Below are 11966 nucleotides of genomic sequence, written 5' to 3' on the forward strand. Positions count from 1 at the left end.
CTTAACATATCATTAATGTTTCTGTGATAAACTTATTTTATTTTAATTTAATGTAAAGCTGAAAAAATTGATACAAACAAGATTTATCGTATTTGCAGCGAATATATTCTAGACGTAGATATTATGACGTAGTTATGAAATATGGTTATATGCATAAGAATATAATTTTTCCAAAGCATTTTTCTAAAAGCTTTCAAGTTACATTAATGGATGGTAATCTTTAGGTAAAATAATGTATGTAATATATGTAATTATTACATATAATTACGACCAAGCTATGATCAGTAATAAATAAATTAGATAACAATTGTTATTGCTGTCTTATCAGTTCCAAGATTTCTCAGTGAAATATGTAACACCTTTATAAATTACAATTTAGACTTGCATACTTTGTTTATATTACATGCAGAAAGAATATGAAATCTTGTGTTCTCTCTCTCTCTCTCTCTCTCTCTCTCAACTTTTTTTTATTTCATATTCTTTTATATTTGTGATCTTATTAAAATATGTACAATATCTGCTGTAAGTGATGCTTGCTTTCAGAAACCTCGTCTTACAATTAGAGTGCCCGATACTAACTTAATCAAAAATCTCTTTCAGGCAGACAGCCATGTGCTAGCAAAAGTACACTATGCAACTTGGTATGCAATTTAATCCGGTCATACAATGACATTGTGACAAAGTTCTGTGATCTACAGATCCAAAAGGATCAATCCAGAGGATCTGGACACAAACTGTGAAAGTTAAATTTTACCGAGCGTTAGAAATGTGGAACAGGAGTCAGTACTCACCTTTCAAATGCTTGTCGGAACTATCTTGTGACTGAGAAGCGTCCTTAGAGGCAAGCTCCTCCAGCGTGCCTTCCATGAGTCCACCGTGGTCCGCCGCGCGGTCGATCTACAATTAACGACACACCACTGATGACAATCGGTAAGACGCGGAGAAGGCAAGGAGGACGAGACGAAGCGCACCACGGCCGCACGTTCACCACCTCGGGGATGGCGAAGAAGACTTGGCGGAGGTGCGAGGGAAGAGAAGGAAATTTTTAGCGAGTCCGAATTTTTCAAAATGGCGCTGCGAATTCCGCACTTGCGTCCGCTCTCGCTCCCATAACCAACAAACTTCCGTCTGAGCTCGAGGGGGTATCCGATGTCGTGTATGTATGTGTGCGCGCGCGAGCACACGCACGGCCGCGCGGGTATGCTGCACCTGGGGCGTTTCGAATGCTATCGCGGCAGCAACGGTGGCAGCGATGGCGACGGCGATGATGACGGCGTCGTCTCGAGTTCAAACGTTCTGTCTTCACTTGGCGTGCGTGAACGAGTACGCGATCCGCTTGCACGCGCGCACACGCGACGACCGACGAACAGACGCACAGACAGATGGATGGACGGACGGACGGACGGACGGACGAACGAATGGATGGATGGACGGACGGACAGACGGACCGATACACGAATAGATATCCGCGACTCCTAGTTCAGGCGACTCCAACTCACGCAAGAACAGTTAGCGTCGTCTGCCAGCTAGCGCAGGTAGTCATCTGCATCAACCTGCATTCGCTAACCACCGCTAGCGTCTGCGAGTGCCAGTCAGTCATTCCATCAAACCATGCAGCCAGTTTGTTAGTCGTCGATCCCGATCCTCCGTGCGCGCCGCATCACACTCACTCTGTCTCTTTCTCTCTCTTTTCTCCTCTCCTCTCTCAACCTTCGCAACCTACCAACCTCCTCTACACCTACACCCAGAAAGAGAGCTTGCACGTATACAGAAAGTATCCGTGTACCGCGGCTGCGCGCGCGCAACTTTCCGACGAGGCATTATACGTTAGACACTACAACGAGGACGAAGGCAAGGATTATGATGAGACAAGAAATCAACCGCGCCAATTTTTCCGAGGATATACGTCTGTGAACGACGACGTTCAGCGAATTTGGCGAATGAATCGTCAGAAGAGGTACGATTCACGTTACCGCCTCTCATCTACGAGCGTGACGTTCACATCACGAACTTCTCGCGATGTACCCCGGCGTCGTAAGGAGGTGGGGAAGGGATTCCGGGACAGGAAAGCGAAGGAACCCGCGCAACGGCTCAACTCATCTCCCGCCGAGAGAGAAAGAAAGAGAGAGGGGAGGGAGAGAGAGAGGAAACCTCGGCTGCCGACCGGGATGGCGTCGATGTAGAGGTTATAAAGCCTGAGATCACAATTGAAAATAACAAGCAATAGAGGAACAGGAAATAAGAATACAAGAGATTGCAATGTATCAGAAATTGTGTATACTAGAATGCACGATTTTTGATAGGTTGAAATTTGTCATTCTTGTTCCTATTGTCTGTGCTTTTCAATGCATTCAATATTACAATCGCTTACTGAGCTCTTGCATCTGATTAGCATATTTCATTAAATTCAAAAATATATGCCCGTATTAGTCTCTTGTACTTAAGTGTTCAGTAACCAATGAAATAATTCATAGAGTATCTGAAGATAAATTTAAGAAAGCCCTCAATATACTAATAAGGCCTGACTATGAATACGGGTATTAGACGAAACAAGTACACGAGCTCACTAAGCGAGCAATTGTAATATAGAGAATGCGTTCCGTTTTGTACTCACAGTGCTTGTATCATTTATTCTTGTTTAATATTTGATAAACAAGGATAATATGATGTGTATAGCGTGTAAACGTGAAAACGAAACGTATCCTGAATATACTCATTTAGAATGCTTTCTCACGAATCAGAATTTCGAAAAAGGAATACAACCAATCAGAATCGTTCGTCTGTTTAACGTGCTAAACTTTAATGATTCTGATTGATCGTATGACTTTTTCGAAATTCCAACTATCATAGGGAAGTACACCTTTAGGCTTAATAAATTTCAACCTATGAGAAATAGTGTATTCTTTTACATATTCACGATTTTTAATGGGGATTGAAATTATTACCTTTGGGCGTTTTCCAGCAAAGTACAGTGTAACACAGTGAACCTCATCCTGTAACGTTGACAAACAACAAGTATGTGATAATTCACTATGTTACACTGGGAGCTTTCCAAAAGTATAGTACAGTGAGTCATTATATCCTTGTTATTAGCATTAAAGAAGAACGAAATGATTCAATGTGTTACACTGTATTCATGCTGCAAAATGTCCCTTGTATCCTTGTTGAAAAACGCTATGATTAAGTCTAATGCACAATCAAAAAGTACAGGCAATAGGAATAAAGAATAAGGGGTTCCGCACAATAAAAGGAACAAGGAACAGAGAATAAGAATTTCAATCTATCAGAAACTGTGTATTCCACAATACATGATTTCTGATAGGTTGAAATTTTTGTTCTCTGTTCTCTGTTCTTTGTCCCTTTTATTGTGCGAAGCCTTTAAGAATTCAACTTATCAAAAACCAAGGAGTTAGTTACAGTTCCTGAAATGAATGAGAAAATTACAAAAGTGAGCAAATAAGTATTGATTAAGGCTGTGGTCAAAGTCTTGCTATAAATGCTTTGAAGCATTTGATGGACCAATTAGAAGAATTTTATAAACTGATCAATTAAAAAATGCTTCAAAGCACTTGCAACATCGCGTTGCATATCCTAAGTATTGACAATGAAGTTATGAATAGTCTAGTAAATTTATTTACTTCGTAATTTTTTAAGAACCCTAATAAGCTCCCAGAATATCATTTCTGATAGGTTGAAATTTATTATTCCCTGTTCCTACTGTCTTACCTGTATTATTCTTAATTGTGCATTAGGCTTTAGACTTAAAGCCGTAATCACACTATAGACTCTGATTCGTAATTCCCGATTATCATTCAACCAATCATAGCAAAGCACCGGCTACTTCTGATTGCCGAGTCGCGAATAAAAGTCACTCTATTTTCAGTCGGCAACGTTGAATCGAATTAAGTCGGAATCGTTGGACTTTCTTCCCTTGGAAGTTCATCTCCTTAAGTAATTTTTACGCGTGGGACTGAGGCTTAATCAAATCTGAAATCCATGGAATGGAAGAAGAATGAGAATCGGGAATTTATAGTGTGATTACAGGGATAAAGATAAAGGGAGAAAATCAACATCAATCGGTTTGACAGATCGCCGGCCCGGCCGATTCGCCGAGATTTGCGGAGACGATCGGAACTCTTCTCTTCAACGGAACTCGTGGATGTCGTTTTCTGTCCTGCTTTCCACAGTCACTCCCGCGCTTACCGACGTGAAACGCGCACGTTTTCGCTAGCCCGACGGCCCCGTTCCGACTTGTGCTCTCGTGAGATCCCCTCCCGGCGTCACGAGACGCCGCTATTCCTACGACTTGCACCAAGATGTCACGTCACGTCACGTCACGTCACACGCGTTCCTTATGCTCTTCTACACTTTGTATCTCTTCTTTTTTTTCCCCCCTTATCCTTTACTTCCTCGCTCACGCGCGACACAGCCGCTGCGATCCTGGGGTATTACAGAGTGCAAAAGGTATATGGCACGAGAACGAGAGCCCGAGAACGGTTTTCCGAAGCGCGCGGGGCGAGACGAGGCCGAGGCGCGGCGATTCCCATCCAGGTGTTTATTACCGTATTCAGAAGCTCCTTCCACCCCGGTTCCCAAACTCCTCGTTTATCCTCGACGACGGGCTCGTCCTGCTTGACGCGCGCGCGCGCGCGCGCACCAACTCGAGAGAGATTTACGGCCGTGAAGAAGATAGAATTCTTCTGCGCGATGCACACTCGACTCGACGCGCCGCCGAGGACGCGACGACGCGCGCTTGAGAGCGCAGAAGCACAGACGGACGGACGGACGGATAGACGGATAGACGGGCGGGCGAACCGACGGTGCCGACGGGAGTGTGAGAGACAGACGGAGGGAGACAGACACACACACACACACGCGCGCGCACGCACGCCGTACGCACGCACGCACACGGATGACACCGTGTTCGGTCGGAACGTAAAAGCTCGTCCACGACGACGCGACCGTGCGTTACTCGGCACGCGCGTAACGACGAGCGACGCGGTCGAGGCGATCGCGTCTTCCATTCATGCCGTTCTCCGCGCTTTTTTTTTCCTCCCTCACTTCAACTATCCAACTATTTCGAATCGTGCGTCTTCGTACGTTTCATTCGCTTCGAGTAATCGGGTGTACGAGAGAGTGCAGCAGGTACAGGTAACGCGCGCGGGTCGCAAGCTGCAACAACCGACAAGCAGCTTCCCTCTCTCGAGTGGAGGAGTTGAGGTTAATTTTTCCAAGCTCTCCTTCCAACTCTTACTCTCGTACGATCGCGTATCTCCCTCTCTGTCTGTCCACCACATGATATCATTTAGAGATTCTCAGTCGCCGTTGTTAGTCCCAATTAATTCTCCCGGTCGGGGCTACAATGCGCTCAAATGATGTATACGTACCTAGAGACGAAGAGCGAGAAGATGAAGATGACAAACGACAGCGGCGACCACGGTGAGGACGACAACGACGAGGGTTGTCTACGCGAGCGTCGGTCGACGCGACATTGTCGTCGCGATCCTCATCGGTGACGGGCGATCGGCGACGTCGTCGATGGCTGTCGCGTGCAGTGCTGTATCGGCTGCAGTAGCGGTACAAGTACAATGGATACTCCGATTGCTCGTGGGGGGCACGGGGTTGCACGCGGTTTATTCACAAACCTGTAAATAGGGAACACACATTCATCGTTGATAATTGGCACACTAGAGGGCAGGCGCGACGGGGGAAGCGTTAAAAAAGTTACGATCAGGGCCGTAGCGAGTGGCGATTCTTCGGAGGTCTCTTGCCCTGTCGCACCTCATATCGTTAAAGGTCTATCCAGATGAGACTTGCATATTAAATATATATATGTACATATATATCAGAAAAATCGACCAATCACGCGCAACCAACGCGACGAACGAAACAATATGGCATCCCTCACGCCGAGTTTGATTAGTCGAATAATCGGCCGTGCGTGGCCTACACGAATCAGTCTGAATAAACCTTCGGAGCGTGCATCTGCGCGCTCCTTTTCTTTTTATATGAGAAATATCGTGTTGAAGAGAAGATAGAGGAGAGAGAGCAACGGCTCCTAGGAAAGATCGTTGTCGAATAGGTCCGTTGCGCGACTCCTGTATCGCTTCACTCCTGAATTTCCTCGAATCTTTCGTATGAAATGTTAAACGAATAGAATGGGATACTCCAATCTCCTCGACCGAATTAATATCGACATTTCCTCCATAAAAATGTTCGGGTTCCGATATAATTAGCTCGAAAGCAACAACATTTTCATCAAATTCCATAAAGTATGACAAACATGACACGGTGATATTCATAGTAATGTTCTTAAAGTTTGAGGAATATGGATCGGTCTTCACATAATCCATTCTTATTTTAAGACCATCTTATGTAATATCCTAAGATGCTAATAGGACTCTGTGAAGAATTCATAGTGAAGAATTCTATTCTTATTTTAAGATTGTCTTGAGTAATCTTATAATGTTAATGCAGCCCTCGTGATCAGTTCATCTTAAAACTGTACTTAAAACGATCTTAAATATAAGTTTCTGATATACTATGGCTGATATTCATAATCAATTTTTATATTTGAGACGATCTTAAGTACAATCTTAAGATGTCGTAAGCCAATCAGAGACAAAGAGCCGTATTAGCATCTTAAGGCATTAAGACTGTCTTAAAATAAGACCGTCTTAAAATAAGAATTGATTGTAAATTCCGGTCCAAATTCCTTAATAAATTGTAAAGACTTAATAGAATTCGAATTAAAAGCTTGGGGATATAAAAATCATGGGCTACTTCCGAATCAAATTCTGATTAATTTAATCGGCTTAAAACAAAATTTTTTATTTATCTAATAATAATCTAATCTTTAATTTAATATAATTAATATAATATTATAATTTAATATTATACATATATTGTAATTAATAATAAAATTTTTAATTTATATTTTCTTCTTTACGATTCAATTTATTTCTTTCTATATTAAATAAAAAAAATTATCAATTATTAATGTTATTCGCATTAATAAAAAGGTATTTAATAATAATGGACGAATTAATCAGAGTTTGGTCAAAGTCGTTTTAGGATAAGCGAACTGCGAAAGATGTTGACCCGTCTCGACAGCCGGCAGAGGAAAAATCGACCTCAAGTCGGCCAAAGAATACGCCATTATTTTAACATAGTAGCATATATCTCCGTACGAAGAGAGATGCGTTTTATCTTAATTACTTTTAAAGGCAAAAATGAAAGTGTTAAAATAAACAAAACCCAACCCGTCTTTCTGGTCATCTTATCGCAACAAGACAATATCCAACGGGGAAGAGATTAGCTACGTAACGGTACAATGCCATGATGCCAAGAGGAAACGTGTAGCACTATGCACATCCTTTCATCCTTAAATTCTCATCGTTTAACGGAAATATAACGGTTTCTTGAAAAGCTATTTGAATATTTTTTAATTATGTGATAAAATATGTAACAGATACATAAATTGACAATTAATTAAATTAATTAATTATAATAGTAACTGAACAGTTACATTTTCTGCAAAACGTGTATTCGTAAGTTTTACATTCGGAGAAATTTCTTTGTTCTCGAAAATCTCGTGTAGAGCTCCACGTTTCCTAGCGAGTTTGCAGGCAACTTGCGAAATGATGCGTTTTTGCATGTGCGAGGGTGAGCATTACTTTAAATCAATTTTTCGGGTTCCCGTCTTCTTCGTTTTTAACTGTTGAAATCGTTACTCTGCGCTTCGACGGTACACAGCGTTGCCAAGTTTACACGCAAAATCAATGCCGTAATAAAAGTAATAATAAAATCGTTGAGTAAGAGTGCATCTTCATATGCAAAATGGGTTTTTGTCGTAACGGGAAAATAGAGATTCTCGGAATCACAATATTATCGAGGGCATGTCGTCACCCTCTCACAAATCTCATAATACAAATTTTATAATAATTAATAATTCCTGTTGATATATTTTTCATAATAATCACAAGAAAAAAAGTATATCGAACGTCAATTACCTTCATTTATACAAGTACATAAGATTAGCTATTTCTCTACAAACGACATATAAAGACTCATTAATAAAAGTATCCAAAAACTTATCAGAAAATGTCAGGTGATGTTTTTTTATCTATAGCGGATTGTAATCTTTTATGTTGCATGGGAACTTTTCTAGGTCACAGACCATGTATAAAGAAAGGAATTGAAAGAATCAGTGCAAGAAGGAGGCAGTACTATAACTCAGGAGCTTATTTCTACATTTTTCATTCTTCTGAAAGAGTGTGGATATTTAAAGTATCTAAAATATGCTTGCGGGCATACATTATAAGGCGCCACGTGTTTCTTAGCAATGAATTTCAAATAGATTGAAAATAAACTCTTCTGAAATCTAATTCAAATACAAATCCATATTTAGGGTGGATTTTTTAAATTATTGACTTACCTAATTCTTGTATCGAAACCTATTTTAATTTCAATCGCGGTGTATCGAGGTCGCAGTCGTTTTTATAGTTGACCTTTTGCATTTATAATCATTTGCGTTTGCATAAAAAAAAAATTGTTTTCTTTCTACATCGCGATTGTGACAGTCAGTTGCAACACAACGCTTCCTTGTCACAGAAACGATACTTGCATCCGTGCAACTAATCGCACAATCGCGGTGAAGTTGGTCGTGTCAGTTTGTCTTTTTTTTTTGTCAAAAATGAGAGTGCAGCGAATTTATCTACAATCACGTCTAAACATTTTGGCTATACAGTATCAGTAAAAACATCCAATAAAAAAAATCAGTTAAAAAACTAATATCGACTAATATTAGCCAACAAATTTTTGTCATAAATACACTCTGTAATCAATTGCAAAAACAACAAATAATATAGCCTATAATGGCAGCAAAATGACTATATTTTGTTTGAGTTTTAGGTAAGTAATTTTTAAGTGAAAAAGTAGATTCAAATAAATTTTTACACGAATATTTATTAGAATTTTATTAGTATATGTATATAAATAAATTTGATTTAATTCGTAATGTTACGACCTCATCAAAATTTGCAAATAAATATTATAAAACGCGATTTTACAATAAGACATACAATAATAACAAAAAAATTAAATAACTTTTAAACTAATAAGCTAGAAATATACTCAAATTTTACATAGACACTCAGAGACGTAACATATTAGAACAATCAATGAAATGTTTATATTTTTGTTAATGTTTTGAGATGTGACATATACATTCTTAAGCTGCTGAAATATTTAATATCTTTTGTATCTATAATCCTTCAAAGCAACGTATAAGTTACAGTAAACGTGACGAAGGCGCACTGTTTCTCACGATTTCACCATATCTGTGTTTAACAGGCGTAATTCAATCGCCGTTATACTTTTACCGGTGGTTCACGAGTTTAGGTTTAGGATTAACAGTGACGTCGCGCGCGTAAGAAGCTTTCAATCTAAAATAAAAATTATTATAAATTATTATATTATTATAAATTAAAAATTATTTAACAAAATGCATAACAGGAGGGCTAAAAGCCAAATTTTTCGTATATTTAGATTCTTAAAAACACATACGTTTCGACCTATTTGTCAGGTCATCCTCAGTGTATACATGTCGATAAATTAACGCAAATTTAATAAAAATCATAAAACGGTTAAATACAATTTCTGTGCAAATTATAGTATGTAAAATGGTGGACTTATTTCTTCATTCATGTCTGTTTTCATTCGCAACAATGCAATGCTTTCCGTCTTGTCATCTTCGTAGTTACATTCTTCTTACTTTTTCTCTAAAAATTATTTACCATTTTACAATAATAATAAAAAGGCTGTGACGCGTTTTCAAATAGCAAATTCAAAATAACGTATTGAAAAAAATGTGTATATTGAAATATTTTACTTGAAATTTATAATTTTAAAAAATTAATATTTATTTTTCGTAAATGAAATTATTGAATGATTGACATTTGACGGTGTTATAACAAGAAACACGATAAATAAGTATTGATATACTCGTGCGGATATACTATTAAAGCTTGTTGCGGTTATCTCGTAAATAGTTAGTTTTTCCCGAAAACCTTATCTTAATTTTCGTAAAGTAGACGAAGCTTATTTTAATTTTCAAAATAAATGAGGAAACACTTAAAACGAAAATTTGTTTAACAACGAATAGTCAAACAAATAACGAAATTTTGATTATTAATATTAAGATTTTGTATGTAGTTAAATATTTATTTAGATAAAAGGAAGATTGTAATTATTAGGTCTTTTGATAGCAAAACTGTTCAAACGTCGTCGATGTTTCTTCGATGACTTTTGAAAAGTTCTATTCTCAAGTGATGGTATTTTCTAAGATGGAAGAGAGAATGTAAACGGTGTCAGTGTTCTGATTTTAAGATGTTATGGTAAACGATCTGGAGATATTCTGTTACACTATATTGCATTCTTTATTTTTATATAAAGAAATTTCAGAGTTCGAGATATAATATTTATATAAAAATATTTATATAAAAATATTCGATATATATCGAATATATATCCAAATGTTTATTTATAATTATTTTAATAATTATTTATAAAATTTTTATATCTTAGAAAGTAAACCTAGAATTAGTGTCATAATCTTTATTGTTTCCAAAAAACTATTAAACATTTTTTTATAGGCAATATATTCTATTATAGAAAAATAAACATATAAATAAATAAAAAATATAAGATGTATATATAAGATGTATAGATAAAAGGACATCGTCATCAGAACAGTATTTTCACCAATTACTTCAGTCATTATTTGAAAAAATTATAATATAATTTTATTATGTGATATAAAGCCGATAAAATTACCAATTACGAAGATCCAGAAATAATAATAAATGAAGTGAAAAAATATTCTAAATTAATTATTATTGGGAAGAACGTGTAAAATCAATAATGCACAGTGTTGTAATTATTCAATTTAAATCGTCAGTTTTATGAAATTATGTACGATATATATCATGAGATATATAGAGTATTTTAACATATTTCGTCACTTATCATGAATAAGTAGAGTGAATCGAACTGAGTTGAAAAGTCCTTTACTATTTTGCAATTTTTCGCAATAGTTAAGATATTAATTACTAAAAATTGCCAAATATTGATCTTGAATAATTTTTACTCAAATATTATCAACTTTATAGAAAAGCTGCAAGAGAACTCTAAAAATTTTTTCAGGATTTTTTATCAATTTTTAGTATTGCATTTTCTTATTTTTACCAATATGAGAAAATACGGTATTCTGAAAAAATTCTGAAAAAATTCTCAGAACTTTATGAGAAGAAAATAAATGATTTTTGTCTCTTGCAGTTTTTATGTATATCAATAAATATCAATAAATACATAAATCAATAACATACATCGGATACATATTATTGCTGCGTTTAGCAGAAAAAAGCAATTTTGCAACTGTTGTAAAATTCTTTAAGGTGATTAGTCTTGGTTTTTCATTATATCTAATTGTAAGTGTATAAATCAATCATATTAAAAAATATTGCAACATCTGCTAAGTTGCTTTTTCTGCTGAACGCAGCTATTGATATATCACGAAGAAAAATAATAATTTTATTATAAAAACGCAAACAGTTTGCAAAAATTTGAATTATCAAATTTATTTGCTGTTTATAGCAAACAAATTTGCATATTTGATAGATACTTTACATTTGTAGCAAATAATTTTTGTAGCAAGTATAAAAAAATAAATATTCGTATTATACCTGCAAATAATTTTGCGATCCCTATATTTGCAAATAAAATTTATCGTCATGGATAGAATTATCGTTCATAGCAAATTTTGTCTTTTCTTCGAAAACTTTGAAAAATTGAGAATACATGTAAATTCTATGGTTTCATCAAATTAATTTTGGTACAGTATATCCAAAATCCTTCCCCCCCCCCCCCTCTCTCTCTCTCTCTCTATATATATATATATATTGGGT

At 36.8% G+C, this 11966-nt stretch overlaps 1 protein-coding gene across 4 annotated transcripts in view; it reads right to left on the reverse strand.

The window, feature by feature from the left end:
• Positions 1–11966, reverse strand: part of LOC108690157 — a 19671-nt gene that overhangs the window by 6609 nt on the left and 1096 nt on the right. For 2 of the 4 annotated variants that reach the window (XM_018197314.1, XM_018197312.1), the window contains exons 2-3: positions 5388–5645; positions 792–897 (exon numbers count right to left, since the gene is read on the reverse strand). In XM_018197314.1, the coding sequence (XP_018052803.1) occupies positions 792–867 (76 nt within the window). In that variant the 5' untranslated portion in view covers positions 868–897; positions 5388–5645. Of the gene's footprint in view, positions 1–791; positions 898–1499; positions 1883–4562; positions 4758–5387; positions 5646–11966 lie in introns of those variants that run through there. The other 2 variants (XM_018197316.1, XM_018197313.1) reach the window with 2 other exon arrangements.

Source organism: Atta colombica, unplaced genomic scaffold (assembly GCF_001594045.1).
Source record: "Atta colombica isolate Treedump-2 unplaced genomic scaffold, Acol1.0 scaffold295, whole genome shotgun sequence".
In the NCBI taxonomy this organism is placed as follows: Eukaryota; Metazoa; Arthropoda; class Insecta; order Hymenoptera; family Formicidae; genus Atta; species Atta colombica.